The sequence below is a fragment of the Herpailurus yagouaroundi genome, unplaced genomic scaffold (genome assembly GCF_014898765.1).
Source record: "Herpailurus yagouaroundi ecotype Mexico unplaced genomic scaffold, PumYag 196, whole genome shotgun sequence".
NCBI classification, from domain to species: Eukaryota; Metazoa; Chordata; class Mammalia; order Carnivora; family Felidae; genus Herpailurus; species Herpailurus yagouaroundi.
Window position 1 is genome coordinate 5,433,998 of NW_024412427.1, and position 22,510 is coordinate 5,456,507.

Below are 22,510 nucleotides of genomic sequence, written 5' to 3' on the forward strand. Positions count from 1 at the left end.
GGAGAGCCGTGGGCCGCGATGGGCCGCCGCCTGCCGGTGTGGCTGTGCGCCGTCGCGGCGCTGCTCTCGGGGGCGCAGGCCAAGGGCACCCCGCTCCTCGCGCGGCCCGCGCCGCCCGGTGCCCCCCGCTACAACCTCTACACGACGGGATGGCGCCCGCGGCTGCGCCCGGGGCCGCACAAGTAAGCGCGGGCCGCGGCCGGGCGGGAAGCGGGAGGGATGGGGCCCCGGCGGCGCTACCACCTGCCCGGACCGCGCGCGGGAGAGGGGGGCTCCGGGCTCCCGAGGCCGAGCCCCTGCCCCGGCGGGCGCCTCCACGCTCCAGGAGGCTGCGGGGCTGGCGAAGAAAAATAAGCCGAGGGGGCCTGGCGCGGCGGCTGGGACCTGGCAGTGCCCGCGGAAACCTTTCCAGCGAAGTAACATTTTCCAGCTGCGCTGTGTGCAAACTCCCGGCGCAAGCGGACCAGGTGGAGGGAGCGGAGGGAGGACGGTGGACGCGAGGCATACGCGGGAATCCCCCACGCCCCCACCCGCGCCGTGCCCCCCTTCTCTCCCCTGCCCCGCCAGGTGGGAGATGGAGCCCAGCGCCCTGCAGCCCGCCCCCTCCGGCGGTTAGCCTGACCCCGGGCACCCCTTGGGAACCCCCAGTGTGTTTGGACCACAGAACTGATGGGGGCGCCTGGGTCCCGGGCCTGTGTTGTGGCTCCAGAGGCCAATAGCAGTGCACGGGTGGTTGGCTTAGCCAGGCAGCCACTCCCCACCCCTTGTAATCTGTGAGGCTGGCTCCTGCCTCACCCCTGCCTCAGCTTCTGGTCTTCAGTAGCCAGTGGCTTGGGAACTGGCCCCAGTCAGGTGAGTTAGGGGCTCTACCTGGGATGCTGGCTGAATTGTATTGTAGGAGAGTGCTCAGCCCATAGCTCAGTGGGCCTGGCACATCAGAGCTGGCTTCCTGGAGGAGGCAGTACCAGAAGTGATCAGAGACTGAGAGACCCGGAGCAAAGGCAGGGGCTAGAATGTATTTCCCCAGGAGTCAGGGAAGGAAGGAGGAGAAGTGTGCTCTCAAAGGCACAGAGGCACTAAGTTGAGATCTCAGAAGGATGGAATGCCAAGATAAGGAGTTGAGAGCCAGTGAAGGAGTTGGAGGAGGGTGGGAATACAGCAAGGCTCTTGTTGGGGAATCCAGGGAAGGAGGGCAGAGGCCAGACCACAGGAAAGGCAGCCCCTGGTTCACTACAGTGCTTACCTCAGTGACCAACCCACTGGGAAGTCTGGGATCTGACTGACCAGCAGTGGGTCCAGACCCCAGGCCAGGGCCCTGGCCTCCAGGAACAAAGAACAGAGACAGAAGAGAGATGGGAATCTAGTCCCCTGGGGAGACCTACAGATAGGGAGGGGGGTCTAGGAGCCTCAGTGGGCCTGGCTCAGGCCAGATATTGCAAGGATGCTGTTCCCTTACAGGGCCCTCTGCGCCTACGTGGTGCACAGGAACGTGACCTGTATCCTACAGGAGGGAGCAGACAGCTATGTGAAGGCTGAGTACCGGCAGTGTGGATGGGGGCCCAAGTGCCCCAGGACAGTCATGTGAGTGCACCCCCGTGCCACCCACTCAGGACTGCTGGGCACAAGCCCCAGCCCTGCCTTCCCCCCAAGAGCGGCAGCCAGCTCCACAAGGGGCTGTACCTCCTTGGACTGCAAAGAGCCCATTACCCCAGCTCCCATACAGGCTGGCTAGGGGACGGGGGGCGGGGAGGAGACATAAGCAGGTTCAGGTTAGGGCCCACAGAGGGACCAAGGGAGGATTCCTAAAAGAGACACAGAACTAGGCAAGGAAGAAGCCACAGAGGCAAAGAGGGTTGGAGGTGAACAGAAAAGGCAGAGGCTCACACTGACAATCATTGATGCCAAAGGGGACCCAGGAAGGGCTGTGGTGACTGTAGAAAAGGAAGGCCAAGGGTGAGGGGATGGAGGCCAGGTTGCCAGGGCCTGGGCCGGACAGGCGGGGTTGTGTGAGGATATGTAGGACGGTGCACAGGTGTGATGCACACAGGTCTATACTTGGAGAGGTTTAAGTGCGTGTCTGAAAACAAACCCACTTGCTCCAGTGTGTCAGTGGGTAGACAGGCACGTGGCTGAGCAGGTGAGGGAGGGGCCCTGGCGAGCTCTGCCCTGCACCCCTGGGCCTTCCCTTCTGTCCTCAGAATCCAAGGTGCCATCCACCAGCCTGGGTGGCCAGAGCTGAGTTCTCAGAACAGGCTACAGAGGAGCAGACAGAACTGAGGGGACAGATGGGAGCCGAGAGCAGCCCCTGCACACTGGGAAGGGCTGTGCACCCCGGCTCCAGGGCAGTACCCATCCCACCCCACCCCACGGGGGAGGGGTTGAGATTGTGCCAGAATTCTTCCAGGTATCGCCAAAGCCAGAGTGGAATTTCTCATGGCAGCATGAGCTCAAGGGGATCCAAAATGGTCTTGGGGACACTGGGGCTAAGTCCCTGCTAGTGTTCTCCCCAAGCAAACAGGATGGGATGGGACTTCACCTGCACCTGCTCCTTAACCCTTCTCTGAAGCCCTGAAAGGCCCGCCTCCACCCCAACTGCCCTGTCACAGAATACACAGAAAAGGGAGGCTTTGATGGCGGTGTAGAGGTGGGGAGATAATTAGATCTTATGCCAGGAGGCAGGAGCCTCAGCCCACAGGTACAGGGCAGCGCCCTCTCCCCCTGTCTGGCCCAGGTACCGCACAGTGCTCAGACCCAGATACAAGGTCGGCTACAAGACAGTGACGGACCTCACCTGGCGGTGCTGCCCTGGCCTCACTGGAGAAGGCTGCCCCGAGCACCTCACCGACCATGGGGCCTCCCCAGCCCAGCCAGAGCCTCAGCCCCAGATTCCCTCGGGGCAGCTGGGCCCAGGGTCCCAGCCCCCTTCTTCTAGCAGAGCGGTCCCCAGCCCCTATGGTGAGTCTGCCTGGAGGAGACCCTACCAGGTGATCAGGTTTTTTTGGAGCGGCGGGGAGGGGATTGAGCCAGGTAGGCTGAGCTCTGGCAGGGCTGGGGAGGGTGCATCTCATGCTGGGCTTGAGGGAGAGCTCCCAGAGCCCCTCCCAAAGCTGAGAGAGCTATGCCCAGTGAGAAGGTGCGCTTAGAACAGAAAATCTCTCAGGCCTGGCTACAGGACAAGCTGAGGGAGGCAGGCCAGCGATGCCCCTGGGGTTCTCTCTTCCAGGAAGAAAAGGTCCAGGGCTGTTTGGTGAGCGGCTAGAACGCCTGGAGGGTGATGTCCAGCGCCTGGCACAAGCATATGGTACCCTCAGTGGCCTGGTGGCTAGCCATGAAGACCCCAACAGGATGACCAGTGGTCCCAGGGCTCCTGCCACCCCTGTGGGCTTCGGGATCGTCTCTGAGGGGTTTGTGAAGCCCAGAGACAGAGCTGGAGGGCCACTCACACCCCCCCTGGATGAGATCTTGAGCAAGGTGACAGAGGTGAGCAACACGCTCCGGACCAAGGTGCAGCTGCTGGACGAGGTGCACGGGCTGGCCCTGGGTCACGAGGCTCACCTACAGCGGCTGCGGGAGGCCCCTCCGTCTCCACTCACCTCCCTGACGCTTCTGGATGAGTACGTGGACCGACGGCTGCACCGACTCTGGGGGAGCCTACTGGATGGCTTTGAACAGAAGCTGCAAGGTGTCCAGAGTTCCTGCGACCTGCGGGTGCAGGAGGTGCGGCAGCAGTGTGAGGAGGGTCAGGCAGCCAGCCAGAGGCTGCACCAGAGCCTGGATGGCCGGGAGCTGGCCTTGCGCCGGGAGCTGTCACAGCTCGGGTCGAGGTTGCAGGGGCTGAGCATGGCCGGAGGGGGCGGCTGCTGTGGCCGGCTGGCTTTGATCAGCGCCCGTGTGGACAACCTCGAGAGGAACTTACAGGCTGTCACTGAGGCCCAGAGGGGCCATGGCCCCCTCACCAGGGATGAGCTGGAGCGGCTCTCTGCTGCCATGCTCGAGGGGGGTGCGGACCGGCTGCTGGAGGGCCTGGAGACCCTCAATGGGACGGAAGGCGGAGCGAGAGGCTGCTGCCTGGGGGGGGAGGAGGGGGGATGGGACGTGGGCAGCTTCAGGACCCTGCTGGAAGAGCGAGTGCAGAGCCTAGAGGAGCGCCTGGTGACGCTGGCTGGGGAGCTGAGCCATGACAGCGACCCACCGGGCAGGTCGGCCCGGCCCCGGGTGCAGACGGAGCTGGCGGTGCTGGAACAGCGGCTGGTTTCACTGGAGTCCTCGTGCACTCCCAGCACCACCTCGGCCATCCTGGACACCCTCGCGGCAGAGGTGAAGGCCTGGCAGAGCCGGAGCGAGGCCCTCCTACACCAGGTGGCCAGCCACGCAGCCCTGCTCCGGCAGCTCAACGGCACCGTGGCTGAGGTCCAGGAGCAGCTGGCAGAAGCAACGGGCAGCTCACTCCAAGGCGAGATCACCCTGCTCAAGGTCAATCTGAACTCTGTGAGCAAGTCGCTCACGGGCCTCAGCGACTCCGTCAGCCGGTATTCCGATGCCTTCCTGGAGGCCAACTCCTCCCTGGACGAGCGAGAGCGCAAGGTGGAGGCTGAGGTGCACGCCATCCAGGAACAGGTCAGCAGCCAGGGCTCTCGGCTTCAGGCCGGCCACAGGCAGGTCCTGAGCCTGCGGGGGGAGCTGGAGCGACTCAAGGCCGGCGTGGCCGATGTGGCGGGCGGGCTGAGCCGCTGCCAGCACACAGCCCAGGACCTGCGGCACGTGCTGGGCCGCTTCGACCAGAGGGTGGCGCAGGTGGAGGGTGCCTGCGGGAGGCTGGGCCTACTGGCTGCCCACAGGGAGGGCCTGTGGGGCTATGTGGACCAGCTGAATCGCACACTGGCTCAGCATGCGCAGGACATCGCCCGCCTCCGGGATGACCTCCTGTACTGCCGGGCCCAGCTGGCCGAGCAGGCGCGGCCCCGGCAAGCTGACTAGGCAGGCCAGACAGGACCCGCCCCTGGACCCTGCTGACCCTGGGGATGTCCCTCCAGAGCCCAGCCTTGCCCAGCAGTGCCTCCCAGCCCCCCCTGGCCAGCATGGATGCCACTTCAGAGGCCACAGAAGGAATAGCCTTGGTCCAGCTCCATATGACTGTCCCAGCCACCAAAATCCACACTCAGTGCTGTACCAACTGGACAATTCAACATCGTGGTCAAGGCAAGGACATCATGCCTGAAGGCCAGGGTGGACCTAATTGACCTCACAATCCAGTCTGCAAATTGTCCCTCTTCAGACACACCAGGGTCAGCACCTGTACAAAGACCCGCAGGTCTGGTCACAGACAGTGACCTGGCCACATCTCCCTTTGTCCCCAGGCCATAGCCCCCAGCCTGTGGGGGCTTCTGGTTCCCTTGTCCCCTTGGCTTCTCTCCCTTGCTGTCTGGGCTCCGTTTCTGCAGGAAGATGGTGCCCACTGGCACTGTCCTCACACCCGGCAGCTTCGTGGATATGGTTTCTGAAACCAAGGACCAGAGGTTTCCACCAGCCCTGGTCCTTCGGAGCAGAACAGAAACACGAAGACTCGGTTCTCTTTATTTCTTTTGACCCTCCCCTCAGGTGAGGGCTTAGGCAGCTGTAGATTCCCTGAGGAAAAAGGACAGGGTCCAGGCTCTGTTTAGAGACCCCACCCCAATTTATACTTTTCCTTTTCTTTCCCAAAAATGCTTCAGGGCCTCTGGTCCCCACACCCTCCCCTCCTTTCCATATGGGAGAATATCCTGCCCACCCCCCACCCGCCCAGGTTAGAGCCTCTCTTCAGAGAACAGCCCTCATATATGTCACGGCCTGAATGAGGCCAGACTCTGAACAGGCCACAGGAGAGGAAGGCCTCCAAGCCCTGTTTCCAGCATCCCGGCAAAACCCCAGCCTCTGCTGGATGTTCACTAAATGGTGAGAAATTCAGGTACGACACCATCACGGGACAACCTGAAAACACAGTGTTCATCCAGCCTGCAGAGCTCCCAGAGACCCTGATGCCCATCTCTGCTGAGGTTCCTGGCCTCAGTTCCCCCACAGCAGCCCAGGGCTTTCTGTGCTATGTTGCAGGTCCCTATAGCCCTGCCTTCTGGTTTCTTCCTTCTACTGTGGTGCTGTTGGGGGGGGTGGGGCAGGCCTGGATTAAAGCTTTTAACCCATCTAAAGGTATTTTCTTCCCCAAGGACAGCAGGCTGGAAGGCTGCACTGCTGGGGAGCCAGCCCCACTTCCTAAAGTTCCTCATCCCCGTACGAGCTTGCTCGGCAGCTCTGTGGGCACTGAGTTGACCAGCAAAGTCTAGGGAGGGTTGGCAGGTCACTGCCATTGGCCCTGGCAGGTTTGGGGGCTGTGTCCTTAGGGGAGGTACTCAGGGGAACAAGGGCAGCAGCTGGGCACGGGCCAGGCCAAGTGGGAGTCACACTCCCTCAGCCCTCGCACTGCCTGGGAATCCTCGTTCCTTGATGTCTGAGCATCCTGGCTTGGGGTGTGCTGAGATACCGGCGTGCCAGGGAGAGTGGTGAGGTCTGGCTCAAGAGCTGTGGGAAGGGGCCGGGGTTATGGAGGAATCGGGCTTCAGAGGCTATGATCCATGCTGTGCAGAGGGTACTCAACCCCTCCCCACTGCTGCCGCCAGCCATTTCCGTGCCTACAGGTCTCAAGCCTCCCGGGACCTCCCTCTTCTCCCTGTCCTATCAGGAGTTGGGACAACATACCAGGGTGACAGGGACAGAGATGTCAAGGGCATGGAGAATCCTGTGAGGGCCCGGGTGACAGTCATTTAATTGCTACAGGCCAGGGCTGTGCTGAGGCCTGGAGCAGCTGCCCCCCACCTCCTGCAGCTCAGCTGGCAAAGGCAGGAGACAGGACAGGGAGGAGGGGGGGTCTCTGTGGCCACTAACCAGCCTTCAGCCCCCTCCTCCCGTTCAGTGGACTGGCCCCGTGGTACCCAGCTTCCAGTGTCCCGATCCCTGGGACACCCACTCCCTGGAACACCTGGCCAGGGAGGAGGGGGCAGCCGGGGCAGGGTCAGGCCAGGGCATCAAAGTCCACAGCAACCAGGGGCTCCCGCCAGTGGCAGAAGTTGCTGTATTCAGGGTGGGCCAGGTCTGTGCTGGGGCCACGGGCCACGGGCGGGAAGAGGAGCTCGACCACCTCGCCGAGCCGTTCGTACCTGTGGGCAGAACAGGGTCAGCGCCGAGAGCCTGAGCTGCCACCAGGCCCCAGCCCCCATCATGTCGGGCAAACATTGCATCCTGCCTGGGAGCCCTGGGTGGAACCGGGGCCCAGGGAGAAGCTAGGGCATGGGGACTTGCGGCATGGGGGTGCATGGCAGGGTTTGGCCTCACGTGGATTTATGGTTCTTCATGAGCTCCTGGATGAGCTCTCCCCGGGGGTTGACTGTGAAGATTCGAGACGTAGGTAGGCCCACCTGCCGGTAGGCGATGACATCCTGTGGGGGACAAAGGAGGGGCCTGTGGGCTGGGAGATAAGATAGGGAGAAGGTGGCCCTGCCCCTGGGGAGGTGACACACTCACGTTGGGCCTGTTCCCAAAGGCAGCATAGAAGGGCTGTCCATGGGGCAGGAACAGCTGCTGGATATCACTCAGGCAGGCGATTTTGAACACCTCTGGTTTCTTCTCAATCACCTCCCTGGGGCAGCCAGGGCCATGAGCAGGAAGGGGAGCCAAGGCAGGGCAGCAATCAGAGGATGGCAGGGTCAGGTGCCGCAAGGTCTGACTCAACTGACACCCGAGCCTGCCCCCCCCCCCCCCAACAAGAGCCTGTGGGCTTGTGTCCTATGGGGTGGTTACCTGTGGAGGGCGGAGAAGAGGCTGCTGGGAGACAGCAGGAGGGGGCCCTCAGGGAGGCCGCAGCCCCGCTCGCTCACCCACTGCAGGTAGCCCTTGGTGAGGCCTGCCATGCCGATAGCCCGTGCCGAGCAGTACAGGAACTTGTACCCATTTCTGGGGTGGGGGGCAGGAGAGGCACAGAGTCGTCAGAGACCAGCCACTCCCTGCCCCACCCTCTTGGCTTCGGCCAGCTCAGCTCAACCCCGGGGCTCTGGCCTTCAGACCCAGAGGCCTTTGCAGGGAGGGGACTTAGGAAGAACGGCTGACAGAGGTGGCCTCAGCTGCTGTCCCACATAGGAGGGGCACGGACAGCATCCTGAGGCCCAGGTGGAGTGGGATGAACAAAGGTTTGAGCAAGTCTGTAGGCTTCTCTACAGCACAAAGACCAGCAGTTAGACTCAGACGCCAGGAGACCGGTCTTTCACAGGAGAATGGGAGACCAGCCAGTAGGTTGCCGTGCTCCAGGGACATGCCTGGGGCTTATTCCCTCGTGGGCCCTCCTGGTCCCCAAGCCTGGCTTCCTGGGGCAAAGGCCATAGTGGCCTAAGACATCCTGTCATTCCCTCCCTAGGGCCCTTCCCCAGCCCAGGCACTCACAGGTGGATTTTGTGGTAGAGACTGGTGATGCCCTGGTGTGTCCAGTCTTTCCCTAGCTGGGGCAGAATGTGACCCAGAGCGTCCGACCTAGAGCCACAGAAGAAGGGTCACTCCGAGGCAGCCCCATGTAGCCCTCATGTGCCACAGCCCCCAGTGCCCAGGATGGTGCACTGCAGGTAGAGGGCCTTTCTTGATGTACCCCTTCCCCCAGCACAAAGGAGGCCAGTCCCAGGCCCTCCCTCTCTCCCCTGGCCAACCAGGCCTCACTTGGTAATGGTCCCGTCGATGTCCGAGATGACCACCTTGTCGTCCCATTTCCACAGGTAGATGGTGGCCCTGCAGCGGCAGGTGCCCTGGTACTGGGTGGTCACACTGAAGACCACATCATTGGCACCTTCTTGCAGGTTCAGGCGCCGCTGGGGCCGGGCAAAGGGAGGAAGCTGTGATGTGCCCCAGCCTGGTGTGTCCCCCTTCCCCACCCCAAACCGTGCCCTGTGAACCCCACAGGCCTCTCATGCTCCTCTTCCTCCCAGCTCAGAGAACCTGCCTGAATTCATCAGAGACAGCCACATGCACACACGTGCACACGGGCAGAGGGTAACCTTGGGCAGTTAGGCGGTACGAGGGTGCTGGTTGGGGTCTGCACCGGCAGGCACGGGAGCCCTAACCTCCCTTCCTGCCCCTTTAGGATGAAGCTCACAGACAAAGCCTGGCCCGTGGCTCCCACCCAGGTTTCTCAGGTCGGCCCTAAGGCTGGCATTGCTCCTGGTGGGGAGACACCCCACTCCACAGAAGGGACCTCCTGGGGATCCTCACAGGTACTTGTGACATCCCCCCAAAGAGAGATCTAGCCCTGTGCTTGGTCCCTAGGGCAGCTCTCAGCCATAGCCGGTGACCAAGGCTATTGGGCCCTGGCTGACCCCAAGGTGGGTGTCACACAGGGGTACCACACAGATGGTAGCTGCTCTGTACCAGGTTGGCCCTCCTGGGCCCCTCCCTGACAGAGCCACACTCAGGGGCCAGTTACTGAGCTCAAAGGCAGGACTCAGGGGCAGGGACTGCCAAAATCTGAGGGGCTGTCATCAGCCTTCGATTCCTTCAGAGTGGCCTCTAAGAGAGACCCAACCCACCGCAGGTAGATATTTTAAGATGACATAGAGAACACTTTTCCAATGAGGGCATCCAGCAAAGACATGGGTTGGCACATGAAGAAGTGAGCCCCCTGACCCTGAAGGTATTCAAGCAGAGGCTCTTAGGGAGGCTGCCAAGAGGATGGATTCTGGGCTTTTAAGTTCCTTGGAGCCTAATTATCTCAGCCCCACCACCCCCACCTGGACACACCAACGCGCACACTCACGATCTGGCTGGAGGAGAGGCGGAGGGACTTCCTGTAGGTAGGAGGGTAGGCTGGAGGCGAGGGTGGCAGGGAGGGGACCTCAAGGATCACAGGGCTCTCTGGGGCGTCATCCTCACTACTCGGCACATCAGTCTTCGCCCTGCAGGCAGCCCGGCTCTCAGGCCTCTGTCCTCCGCCAAGGCCCTGCACTCCCAGCAGATGCTTACCCCTTGGCCCAGGCCACAAGGAACCTGGGGCTTATCGCTGCCCCTCCAGAGACCACTCAGGGAATCAGAAACCTCTCCTTCTAGGTGCCACCCATTTGGAGAGGGGTAGCAGAATTAAGGGTGCAGGTCGGCAGTATATGCCCAGAAAGGGGCCAGGGCTCCCGGCCCTTAGTGCATGGCCAAGCTAGCCTTGGAGATGGCTACCTGAAAGACCCAGGTGTGCGTCTTAGAGTTTATTCCCAATCCCACCTGCTTTGGCTTCAGCAGACCCGCCCCTGGTCATCACTCATACCCAAGCTGAGGTGTTGTGGTCACTTGTGAAGAAGGCAAGGTCAGCCGGCCCCTGGCAAAGAGGGGAAGGCCCCACCCCTCCCACCCTTCCTTAAGACAGTAATCCTTGTCTGGGCCAGGAGTCTGGGCACCCGTTCCAGCTCCACCAGTACCCAGCTGTGGAAATTTTGGTGCAGCTCTAGGCCTCAGTTTTCCCATGTGTGAAATGGGGCTATTTCTCAAGAAAAAGAAAGGGTGTAGAAGCGACTGGGTAGTGACAAACAACCATCACTGGCGGAGGGCTGCTGGCGCCACCGCTGCCCCCACAGAGATCGTCCCCAGGCTCAGCTCCAGCTGCAGAGTGCCAGCTAAGAGATCCAACTCACCCCTGCTGCTCCCGGGCTGTGCTTTTCTCTGCCTGGGCACTGCGCTGTGGGAAGAACATACATCTAGTAAACCCCGCCTCCACACTGTGCCGACCACCCCCTTGACCATGATCACTCACCTCCTCGGCCGGGAAGTCCCTGCGTCGCCAGGAAAACCACCACCGTCCACCTTTCCGGGGCATCTTCTCCTTCTCCAGTTTGTCCACAGTGCTCTGTGGGCAGATAAAGGCCATGGCATTTTTTTTCCTGCACCACCAAACCTACTTTTCATTGCCCTTGGGGACCCCATGAACCCAGAGTCTAGGGCTGACCCTAGAGCAAGGTGCTGTCAACATCTGGAGGCTGTGGAAGCATCCTCACCTCCATCCTTGGCTTCCAAACAGTGACTCATGTAGCTGAGCACAGGAGACCAAGGGCCATTCCTGCCAATCCCCACTCTACTCCAGCTCTGACCCCCTAGCTCTTGCCCAGGCTTGGCCTGGCCTCCAGATCCTATGGGCCAGTACTGCTACTAGAGTAGCTGAAGGCAGTGCTTTGACGTTTCTCAGGATCTAGTACTCTCTGCATGATGCCACCAAGTGACAGCTGCAAGAACAATCCATAGCCAGTACTCCCCTCAACCTCCAAGACCAACATAGGCAACCCCAAAGGTCAGTGACTCTATCCCATGGATGGCCCCCCTCTCTGTGTCACCACGATTGTCTGGTGGGAGAACATGACCTTGGGAAGATGCTCATTAGATGTGTGCTAGGTAGCCCCAGGGAGAGGCCAGGAGAGCCGGGGCAAAGACCCTCCCAGGAGACTTATCAGCTTCCTACAAACAGAATGGTGAACCCAAGTCAGGAGGACATGACCTGGAGGTGGGTCAGCCAGGGTACCCCCTTGAGCTGGAAACAGACTGGGGTTGTCTCCCAGAGGCCTCAGGTGGTGGGTCTGTCTGAGGACAGTGAGGAGAACCAAGCAGGAGAGTGGCCCTCCTCCTTCCCATAGGCTCTGGTCCTAGCTCAGACCCAGAGCCAGCCAAAGGGTGGAGCCGAGTGTCACGAAAGGGAGGCACCTGCTGTCAACATCTGGTTAGTGATGTTCTTGGGCAAGTCTAACTGATCTGGGAACCATGGGCCAGATTAGGGCAGGGCCCTGTACCACTCCCAGTGGCATAGGAGAGGCAGGGGCAGGTCAGAGAGTGGAAGTTCTGGGAGGGACTGAAGAGACTGGGTTCCTTCCCACCTCTGAGCATCACCACATGCTGTTCCCCTCCCCTCCTCTGCTTACAGATTACTCATCCTTCAGATCTCTACCCAGGAGGCACTCACTGAGCAAACTCCCACTTTAGCCTCTCAAAGCACCCCAGCCTCACTCCCAATACTCACGGTTGAATTGTACATTCATCTGGCTGAGTCTTTGACTACTGTCTTTCTGGGAGGGCATGACTGGCTCCGGCCTGTGCCTGGCACACAGTACGTGCTCGAAAAACGCACAGAGTAGGTGCTCAACAAATGCATGCCAATAAAGCAAGCAAGTGCCCACAGTCCAGCCTGGAGACATTGCCAGGGCAAGGTAAGGAGTGGGCCCTCTGTCTGCCAAGCCTCATCTCTTAGATCTAAAAGCCTCCTGTTGAAGGTTATCATCCCCCTCTGGTTTGCCCTGAGCTCCTTTGGAGTACAGTGTCCCCTTGCCAGGATTCAGCCATGCCAGGAAGCCAGGGAAGGGTGGGACTCTGTCCACACGTCATGGGGTGAGGCTTCGGGGGACTCAGTATCCCCTCTCAGAGTGGTCTTGTAGCCGGTCAGCCCCAGACCCATCTCTGCCCACTGTAAGCTTCTTGGCCATAACCCTCTACCCTCAGCAGGCCCGCTGGTGCTCTAACCATTACCTTGGGCAAGTTCTTCTGGAAGGCTTGCAGGGAGAGGATCATGGGGGCAGCAACAGCCCAGTTATAATGTCTGGAGAGACAGAAGGAGGAGTCAGGGCTGCAGCAGCCACAGGGTGGTGGCGGGCAGGGGGGCTCTGGGGCTGCCAGGGTCTCAGCCTTGGTACTCACTTCTCATTGATTTTCACCACCAGGTTCGGGTGCTCAAGGAGGCCAGGGTTTTGGACGAGGTCCTCGTAGGAGACTATGTGCTGGTTGAATTTCTCTGGGCACAGAGGCAGAGGGTAAGGAATGAGGCTGACACATTTGAACGGGACCATCAGGCCCCGTTCTACCATCTACACTCTACCATCAGGCATCCTGCATTTTGGGTGTGATACTTAGCAGGGCTTCTCCCTACCTGTGGTTTTTGCATCTGCTGTGCCCACCCCAGGTATTTGCCATCCTGGATTCACAGGATAAGTCACAGCTTAGCCTTAAGTGTTTGCTTCACAGGGTCTCGGGAATGCCCTGCCCTCGCTGGCCACATGGGGCTCCACAGGGCAGAGAACAGCAAGGCCTCAGCCTAGCCTCACACCATGGCCGCCTGCTACTCTGGGGGCCTCCCTGCCCTCCCCCGTCCCCTGGGGTCAGTGCCAATCCTTGGAAGGGTTCAGGCCATGGTCAGACATACCCCGGGAGATGTCCCGGCTGTCAGCTAGTCCACCACAGAGGGAAAGCACTATCATGTCCAAAGTGGGTTCTGGCTCCTGTTCAGGGTTGGGGTCCCCCAGAGGCTTCTGGCTGTTGGGTTCACTCCACCTTCTGGGCCCCAGTCCACAGTCCCTGGGGGCAAAGAAGCCAATAGTGATGTAAATACAAGGAGGCTGTGAGGAGGGGCCCACCCCTCCAGGCCCTTGCTGGCCAACCCCTGGGCTCACCGGCCCCAATCCCAAGACACCCTGGAACCCAGAATGCAGGCACCTCTGGGGGAAGTAAAGGGCTGCATTCTCAGAATCCAGAGAGGGCAAGTCGTCCAGATAGATGTCACTGGGGCCCAGGTGCTGGCTTCTCTTCACGGAGCCTGAGGGCAGAGGGGACACCTATAGACTTGACATGTGCTTAGTAGCGTGAACAATGTGTCTGGTCTCTGAACGCCCTAAAGCAGCGCCGTCTGGTAGGACTTTTGGGGACGATAGAAATGTCTCGCGTCTACGGGTCCAATACGGTAACTGCTAGCCACATCCCTGTATTAGCACACTGAAAATGTGGTGTGACGGAGAAACAGAATTTTAAATGCGATTTAATTGCAATTAAATTTTACAGAGCCATAGATAGCCAGCAACTACTGATCTGGCGGTGAGTCCTAGTGCCTTCCCACACTCGTAGGATAAACCCCAGCTCCTGCGCCAAGGATCCAGCATCTGCTTCTTCCTTTTCCACCCCCGCCTTGCTCAAGACATACCAGCTGCCTCCGTTCCTGGCCGCACAGCCTCCCTCCCACTTCATGGCCTTGACACATGCTCTTTCCTCTGCCTAGAATTCTCTTCCCTTGATCCTTATTTGGCTGGGTCTTTATTGTTGGAGTCTCCGCTCACGCATCACCCACTCAGAGAGGCCTTCCCCGACCACATGATTTAAACAGCCTCTGTCCCAACCAATGATTCTGTCCTGCGTCACCCACGACGTGCTCTTCCTGTTCACACATGCTTTGTCTATCTGCCTCGCTGGGCTGTGAGCCCATGAGTGCTGGTGCCAAGCACAGTGCCTGGCACACAGTAGGTGCTCAAAACATGCTTGAAGTACCAGAGTCCAGCCAGTGGGTAACATGAGGCCAGGAAAAGCCTGGGAGAGGTCCAGCCATTACTCACCTTTCCTGCTAGAGACCCCCTCGGGCTGCCTGGTGGGAAGTGGGCCCTCCAGGGCGGCCCAGCTCCATGATTTCGAGGGAGGAGGGAGGCCTGGATCCCTTCGGCTCTGAGTCTTGGTTTTCTTTCTCTCAGAGGTGGGGAGAGGGGGACCCACCAGAGCAGGAGGCTCCATGTCAGTAGGAGGAAGGTCAGCACCAGCCCCTGTCTGCAGGATTAGGGGCCCCGAAGGGTCCACACCAGCCACAGGAGCAGAGGGGGTGCCGGGCTCTCCCTGAAGAGGTGGAGCTGCCCTGACACCACCATCAGCGATCTTCGAGCACTCGGGCCATTCTGCTTTGGCCACCTTCAATCAAACAAATGGGGGCGGGGGGTGTAAACCAGTGCAGGCCCTGCCTCCCACACCCCAAAAGGCCTTGGGGGTCCCGGGTATCAGTCACTCCATTTCTGACCCACAGGGACCACAGAAAGGCAGGCTCGGGAGGCTGACACGGAGGAACTCACCTTGGGCAGCCTCCCCCAGGCCCACTGTATGTGGGACTCAGCTCGCAGGGGGCTGGGCTCGGGGGTCCGCAGCTCCAGCTCTGAGTCGCTCTTTGGGGATGTCATTAGCACACCCGGCAAGAGGCTGCCAGAAACAAGAACTTAGAGACCCTCGAGCCAGCCTACCGCCCACCGCTGCCCACCCCAGCCTGGGGAAAAAAAAATATTTGTGATACGTATTCATGCCTATGTTTGGATCCAGAATGTATAAATATATGAAAAACTCCTACAAACCAACAATAATGAGGCAGTCTAGTAAAAAAAAAAAAAAATGGGCAAAGACTTGAATAAATGCTTAACAAAGGAGATTCAGAAATGGCTGATGAACACATTCAATGTGTTCTATATCATTCATTAGGAAAATGTAAATGAAAGCCACTCTAAGACCTTGGCCTTGAGTCCCTGCCTGCAGGCCTCCTAGACTCTCACCTGGCCCGGGGGCACCACTCGCCATCAGAGTAGGGGTAGAAGTCTTTGGCTTGCGGTGAGGACTCCCCTTCGGATTCGACACTGCTGAGGGGTCACAAGGAAATAAATGGTCACTGACAAGGACAGGGTACCCACGGAAGGGCATGGGAGCCTGGGTGTCAGGGGTTTGGGGAGGTAAAGCCCAGAGAAATCAAGGCCCTTGCCCAGGGTCACACAGCATCAGCAAAGGAAAAGGTGCCTGAACCCTGGTTGGTATCCCCACACCCTTGGCCACCCTGGTCCCCACACACCCTGGGGGCTCCGGCCTTGGCTTTTCCAGTAGAGACAGTTCACTCTCAGCGCCTGTCTCCAGCTCCTCAGAACTGGAATTGGCTGCCACCGTGTCCTCCTTCCGCCTGGGTTTCCTCCTGCGACGCCTCTTCTTCCGCCCCGTGGAGGCCACCCCCTCAGTGATGGCTTCAGGCTCACTGTCTGTGCTCAGCTGGGAGTCTGAGGGGAACCCAGACAGGCCCCCACAAGGGATGGGTGATGTGCATAGGTGGGGAGGCACGTGTTCCTGTGGAGCAGACCAGGGGCTATAGCCTGGGGGGCCACCCTCACCACTCAATCATTCTGAGCCCTGCCTGAGTACCAAGGCCCTGGAGTGGGCTCCTTTGGGGTCAGGAAAACAGGCATGGAGGCTGGCCAGAGGCAGCAGCAGCAAGGCCTTGCAAACACCACTGGCATCCGAGCTCCCTGACAGAGACAGAGAGCAGCCCCAATCCCAGGGGTTGCATGTACCCCAGGAAGTTCATGGCGGGCCAGGTGCTACATGAACCACACTGTCCAGCTAGAAACCTGGACACTGGCTACTCATTCTCTGACCACACCTGCTTTTCCTTTAAGACTCAGCCAGGCATCACCTCCTCCAGGAAGTTTACCCTGACTACCCCCAGCCCCTGTTCCAACTCCCTTCATTATAATGACTATGTAGTTCCATCATCTGTTGTTTATACATCTGTCTCCTAGGCTAGTCTGGGAAGCTTCTTTGGAGACAGGGATCATCCCTCATCCGAGTCCACTGCACAGTGTCCGGCATAGAGTAGGGGCTCAGTTGAAGTTTGTGAAGCTCAAACTGTTTAAACACCTCCGCTGGCTTGTGTTGGGCTCTGTCCCCCTTCTGCAAACACGCCTCTGCTCAGCTCTCACCCACACACTTCTATGTTCTAACTGCATCGAGCCAGCACCAGATCCAGAACCACGCATCTCATGCTCACCAGCCCCCCAGCCAGTTCCTCAGCACTCCCTTCCTTTCCAAGCTTCCCTGGGAAGCCCTCCTTTCCACCCTCCAGGGGTCCAGCTCAGGCGTCCTCTTCTGAGAAACCTCCCTCAACTTTCCCCGGGAAGGAAATCAACCCTTGCTGCCCCCCTCCCAATTCTACCCAGGCTCCAACAGCATGCCTCGAGTGCCAGCCCTAACCAGTCCCCCTGCATCAGGCTCTTGCTGCTGGGGTATTCCTAGGGGTGGGGTCGGTGACCGGTCCCAAGGGCCCAGCCAGAGGGGGCACTAGTGAAGGTGCAGGTGCAGGTGCCACGAGGCGCTTACATCATCGCTCTCCAGCTCCTGGACAAAGAAGGCCTCCCCGCTGTCTCCCAGCTTCATGTGCAAGTCCACGGGCTCCCCGTTGATCTCAATGTCTACCTGTAACAAGGCATGATGGCACACAGTCCCCACCATTGTCCCTTACCCCCACCTTCTAGTCTACTGTCCTGCCTGCCTCCATGGAGCACTGCACTCGCTGGAACTTCAGCCCCACCCCACCCCAGACCCTGGCTGCTCCCCACCCTGAGGGTCTCTGCTCAAGTTCCCCTTCTCAGAGAGGCTGTGCTGAACTCTCCATGCCCCTCCCCCACCATTTCCCCGTTCTCTGGGCTTTGTTGCACATATAACCGTCTCAGTATTCTTGTGTCTGCCGTGGTTTCTAACTCTTCTCTCTGCCACACCCCATTAGAACAAGTCATGACCCATCCTGTCGCTGCTGCTGTTTCCCCCACCCCCAGGATAGTGCCAGAGCACTTGCTGACTACACACACGTACCATAGTCCGAATGACCATTTTCTAAGCGCTGCATGGAGAGTTTTATCGGGACTCTCCCATTTAACCTTCCAGCAACCCTGTGCAGTAGCTCCTATCACTACCCCTACATTATAGATGAGGAAACTGAGGCTCGGGGGTGTTAAGCAATATACTGGGAAGTGGCCGAGGGAGGCTGTCTGTGAGCCAGGAAGGCTGAGTCCACAACCCAAGCTCTTAACCACCTCGCTACCTACTGTCCCCTACAAGCTTACACTTTTCTGTTAGGATTCTGGCAAGTCCCCAGTGGCTCCAATGCAAAAGGGATTTGGACCCACCAAACCTCTTTTCATACTCCCGACCTCAGTGCTAACTAGAAATCTGTCACGTTCGCCGGGGCCCAGAGAAGACAGCACAGCTTTTCGAAGAGAGAGAAGCTAACCTTTGAGTGCCACCCTCGACAGTGTCATCAGCTCCTATGTCATGCTCCAAAATCACCCCTCCAGCACCAGGTAGAGCAGAGTGTGTTCATTTGCACGGGTGAAAAGACTTACCAAGAAAACCCAGTGAGAAAACCAGTTCTCAGTGAGCTAGAGCCAGGTGTGATGGCCCCAGTACCAGGGACTGCCCCGCTGTGCTGCCTCCACAGGAAAACGGGAACCCTCTTGGACCCAAATCCCCAGACTGACCCAAAACTTTCAAAGAAAATGCGAAAGAACGGAAGCTTGTCCTGTGGACAGATCCCCACCTGAGGGAGGCCTCGGTCCTCTCCTGGGGCCGCAGTGGCTGTCCTGGCTTTAAGAGCCCACCCTACAGTGGCCCCTGGCCGGCCAGCACTCACCACCTTCTCTCGCGACCGCAGGACACCCAGCTTGCCGAAACGCACGTGGAAGGGCGAACATCGGAAGGAGCCGTCCACCTGCTTCACCACCAGCACATCGATGCCACCACTCAGTGTGGCCGGGTTCAGGCCCCGGTATATCTCCTTCACTGTCCCAAACACCGTCTCTGCCAGCTGCCCCACGTAGTTCATGGCTGGTGCTGGCAAAGGGAGGGGGTGCTGGGGCAAAGGTCAGGTCCACCTCCCTCTGCAGGGAGTCTCTGCAGCCTGACCCCCCAGGTCCCCAGACTTACAGTGCGTTGCCCTCGGAGTGCCTTTGCAGATGGGCAACAGGTGTGGGACGGGAGGTATGTCTGTAAGTGTGGGCTCTAGTCTTGGCTTGCCCACCACCTGCTTGTGAGACCCTTGGGCAGCTGCCTTCCTTCTCCAAGTGCCAATCTCCACATCTGTCAAATGAGAGCACCAGGTAAGGCGATCTGGGGAGGCTTGCGTCTCGAAATGCCATGAGTAATGATAATGACCATGGTTTTCAGTGGTAGGGCTCATTTGAACTTCACAACAACCTGCGAGGCTGGCCAAGCGGGTGTCATTACTGCTGTTTACAGACAAGCCACCTGAGGCTCAGAGGTGGAGTGATTTGCCCAGGACCTCACAACTAGTAAGGAGAGGAGCCAGGACTCAAACCCAGGCCTGTTTGGCTGCAGAACCCTCAGTGTGAACCACTGGGTCGGCCCAAGTGTGGGAATAGGGGGAGGCAGCCTCATGATATATCAGGCCCAGGGCCCTGCTGGGTAATGGGTGACAGCCCTAAAGACTGATATCTTCCCAGGAAGTAAGGAGGAGAGAGTCTTTGTTCTTCCATCTGGGAAATGGGTTCATCTGTCTTGCTGCCTCCTGGTCTTAGGAGTTGGAAGGGGCCTTGCTGGGCCATCAGGGCTGACTTGTGGAGAACCAGAGGTAGGGTGCAGCAGGCACCTAAGGCTCTGCCCAGCTCTATTCCTGGGGTCAGAGGCTTGAAGGAGGGCATCCCCTATAGCTGGGGGTAGAGTAAGCTCTCGGTTTATGGCCTCAAATACCAAACTCCTTCCCGGTTTCCCTGGAACGGGTCCACAGTCTGATCCCAGTGTCTCTAGGCCATGGGTATCAAGCCTGACCCCCATTTCTGAGACCCTCATTCAGCTGGTCAGGCCCTGAGACCCACATTCAGGCCTTGGGCTCGTCCCTGAACCCATCAAAGCTGCCCCTCCTTCCCCCAGCCAGACCGGTCCCTCCAGCTTTCCCACACCAGGCAGAGCTGGGTAAGCCAGAAGCAGAAGGCTGTGGCAGCCGTGGAGAAGAGCCAGGGCCATAATGAGAGCTGCTTCCACGCTGGCATGGTGCCCGCCCTGCCAGCATCAGCTCATTGCCCCTTCCCTGCTGGCCAGGTCAGTGGCCTAGTGCCCTTCTGGCTGCCAGGATCCAGGCCATCCCACCTCCACAGGGCACTCCCATCTCTCAGACCCTGCATCAGAGCCCCTGGCGGATGACCCGCCATGCAAGACCACTCCTCAAAGAAGTTAAGTGACTTATCCAAACTCTATTCGGCTAACAGCCCATAGATGGGGGGAAGGGAGTAATGATTTGTGTCCTGGTTTCCTGACTCCATACCATGGTTCCTTCCACTCCACAGTCCTCAAACCACAGCCACAGCTGTCTGCAGGGGGTGCAGCCCCGCCCCAGCCCACCTCTGCACAACCCTGCAATGCCTTGCCACTCAAAATGTGGCTCATGGCCCAACAGCGTCAGCATCACCTGGGGGGCGGGGTGCTTGTTAGAAACGCAGAGCTTCACAAACATAAGATACAATTAGAATTGCTAAAATGAAAACCTGGGATAAAATGAAGATTTTTGATCCCAAAAATGGCCCTCAAATTTAATAAATATTTTATCTGCAAAGCACCTACTATGTGCTAGGTGAAAATTCCCACTTTGTTTCCTCCCTACCACATCAAATTCTGTGAATAAAAGGTCTAGGAAGACAGACAAGGACAGACATGTGATGGGCAGGGCTCTAGGCCACTGTGCCCAAGAAAAGCAGAGAGGACTTCAGAAGTTTCCAGGAACAAGGCAGCAAGCATGGGAGGGGCAGACTAGGAGTGGGGGCAAAGGTCTGCCCAGGTGGAGGCTCAGGCCTGAGCTATCTGTCCCGCTAGGGGCAAAGGAGCTGGGCTGGAGAGATAATGACAGGTCCAGCTTACCTATCACAGAGTTTCTCAACTTCAGCACGACTGCCATTAGAGGCTGAATAATTCTTTGCTTTGGGGGGATTGTAGGATGTTTAGCAACACTCCTGGTCTCTACCCACAGATACTAGTATCACCCCACCTCCAGTTGTGACAACCAAATTGTCTCCAAACATTGTCACACGTTCTCTGGGGAACAGAATTGCCCCTGGTAGAGAGCCACTGATGTAGGAGAAAGAGCTTAACAGCAGAGATGGCACCCAAGGGGCACTGGGTCCTACTCTGATCCTGCCACAGGGTATCCTCACGCAAGTGACTTGCTAGCCTGTTTACCCTTTATGAAACAAGGCCTCAATTTTTCAAACCCTTCTCAGCCAACAATTCATTCCTCCCACTGTCCACCCCCCCCCACACACAGATGCCCCCCGCATTTGTCTGCTCAGCATTTGGGGGGACTCCTGTGAGCCAAGCCCTACACCCATCTCTGAAGGCATCTCCGTTCCCCCAGGACCCAGCTCTGCCTCCTTGGTCTTCTCCATATGAAGAGCTCTGCTCAGCTCCCTTATACCTCCCTTCACCCCAAACTAGTGTGTCTATAATCAAACACTTCACTTCCCCCCGGGGACCCAGGCCAGCTGAGTTCCTCTCAGGACTTATGCGAGTCCCTTCCTCCCGAGCCCTCTGAATTCTATTCCCCAATCTCCTGCTCCTCCTGCTGTCCTAGGTCAAGGCTTTACTACCAGATGCCCAGATCCTGGGTGGCAACAGGACGTTGTGGGTAAGGTACCGGACTGTTTGGGTTCTAATTCTCTCCCTGACATTTACTAGCTGCGACCTTGGGCAAATCACTTCACTTCTCCGAGCTTTGGTTTCAGCCTCTGAAATGGGCATACGGGATGTGTGAGTAATTAATGAGATAATTCAGGTAAAGCACTAGCATGCAATAAATGCCCATATGTGTCACCTATCAACAGTAGTATCTTTCCTGGCATCATGACAGCCCCAGTCACCAGGCTGGTCCTTAGGGCACACTACAGGTCAGACTCCAATGCCCTGCCCTGCCCTGCCCATCCTTGAGAGGTTAGACTTCTTTACATAGCATTCGAGGCCCTGCATGTTGGTGGCCCACCAATTGCAAAGTGAGCAGGTGGGCTCTGGGCAGGCTTCGCAGGATGCCCAAGCTTCAGAGTCCACTCTGGGAACACCCACAGGCCTCCTAGGCCAGCACACAACTCCACCACAGGGAAGCCAGAACGAACTGCCCTGGGTCTGAGCTCTCGGCCTTTCTAGACTCCCAGATTTGGGAAGGGTTGGGAGACAGCTCTTCACCCAGGACCAGAAGCAGCAGAAGGATAAGTGTTCCTACAGTCCTAGAAGGGAGAAAGCTGCACCCCTGTATCCCCAACAGCCTTCACAGCTACGCCAGCTGACTCGCCCAGTCTGCAGGCACGGGACACTCAGTACCAGAGAGGGTGGGCGATCTCCCCAAGGTCACACAGTCAGGCTGGGGTGGAGCTGCGCCAGCCTCCTCTGAGAGGTTTTGGCATCTTATCTCCTGATCCCACATTCTGGATGTCCGGGCTCCCGCAACGGCTGGGCCAGGGAGACAGACGAAGTGAGAGCGGCTCCTCCACGCCTGAGCTACCCTCTTGAAGACTGGAGATGGACTCAGGCCCGCGGACAGGAAGGAACGAGGGTCAGATGGCACGACAGAAGGGCGGGGCAGGGCAGGGGTGGGGGGGGTACTTCTTCTCAGGCCGGGGTCAGGCCCTACCTGGGGAGCTGCCCACTGGACCTCCGGGACCCCGAACCGCAGTCTCTGCCCGAGTGCACAGGGTAAGTGTCTTCGGCCCCGCACTCAGTTGGAGCTTCCGTCTCCTCTAGGACCGGGTGAGATCCCGGCTCCGCCCCTTCCACGAGCCAAGGCCAGTGTCTGCAGGCCCCAGTCCGTCCAGGCTCCACCCCGCAAAAAGACCCCGCCTCCGCCCAGTCCCCACGCCCAAGGGCGCCCTTTCACCTATAG

The 22,510-nt window shown here is 58.9% G+C and overlaps 2 protein-coding genes across 5 annotated transcripts; one reads left to right on the forward strand and one right to left on the reverse strand.

Annotated features, from left to right (window-relative positions):
• Positions 1-6: 6 nt before the first annotated feature.
• EMILIN3 (elastin microfibril interfacer 3) lies at positions 7-6,177 on the forward strand. The gene is made up of 4 exons (XM_040447052.1): positions 7-182; positions 1,459-1,581; positions 2,732-2,955; positions 3,224-6,177. The coding sequence occupies exons 1-4, from the start codon at positions 19-21 to the stop codon at positions 4,975-4,977; spliced, it is 2,265 nt and encodes a 754-aa protein (XP_040302986.1). The 5' UTR covers positions 7-18; the 3' UTR covers positions 4,978-6,177.
• Positions 6,178-6,751: 574 nt separating this feature from the next.
• On the reverse strand, positions 6,752-22,428 carry LPIN3 (lipin 3). 4 transcript variants are annotated; one of them, XM_040447050.1, is made up of 21 exons: positions 22,262-22,428; positions 18,559-18,711; positions 18,266-18,484; positions 16,957-17,052; positions 15,662-15,927; positions 15,372-15,455; positions 14,904-15,027; positions 14,403-14,745; positions 13,516-13,615; positions 13,226-13,377; positions 12,724-12,817; positions 12,556-12,625; positions 10,802-10,894; positions 10,683-10,726; positions 9,821-9,959; positions 8,731-8,879; positions 8,464-8,550; positions 7,828-7,980; positions 7,552-7,666; positions 7,363-7,466; positions 6,752-7,187 (listed from the first exon to the last, which is right to left on the reverse strand). In XM_040447050.1, the coding sequence occupies exons 3-21, from the start codon at positions 18,455-18,457 to the stop codon at positions 7,043-7,045; spliced, it is 2,550 nt and encodes an 849-aa protein (XP_040302984.1). In that variant the 5' UTR covers positions 18,458-18,484; positions 18,559-18,711; positions 22,262-22,428; the 3' UTR covers positions 6,752-7,042. The 4 variants fall into 4 exon arrangements, with proteins under 4 accessions (XP_040302984.1, XP_040302985.1, XP_040302983.1 ...); XM_040447051.1 differs by having other exon boundaries at positions 18,266-18,465; positions 22,262-22,366; XM_040447049.1 differs by lacking the exon at positions 22,262-22,428 and adding an exon at positions 21,952-22,062 and having other exon boundaries at positions 15,372-15,452; positions 18,266-18,465.
• Positions 22,429-22,510: the final 82 nt, after the last annotated feature.

Coding starts and splice junctions, on each gene's coding strand:
- EMILIN3 (XM_040447052.1), top strand. CDS start 19: ATGGGCCGCCGCCTGCCGGTGTGGCTGTGCGCCGTCGCGGCGCTGCTC. Junction 183..1,458: donor CTGCGCCCGGGGCCGCACAA/GTAAGCGCGGGC, acceptor GTTCCCTTACAG/GGCCCTCTGCGCCTACGTGG. Junction 2,956..3,223: donor AGCGGTCCCCAGCCCCTATG/GTGAGTCTGCCT, acceptor TCTCTCTTCCAG/GAAGAAAAGGTCCAGGGCTG.
- LPIN3 (XM_040447047.1), bottom strand. CDS start 22,054: ATGTGGGATCAGGAGATAAGATGCCAAAACCTCTCAGAGGAGGCTGGC. Junction 10,727..10,801: donor GGGACTTCCCGGCCGAGGAG/GTGAGTGATCAT, acceptor TTCTTCCCACAG/CGCAGTGCCCAGGCAGAGAA. Junction 8,880..9,820: donor GCCTCTCCTCCAGCCAGATC/GTGAGTGTGCGC, acceptor GCCCGGCCCCAG/CGGCGCCTGAACCTGCAAGA.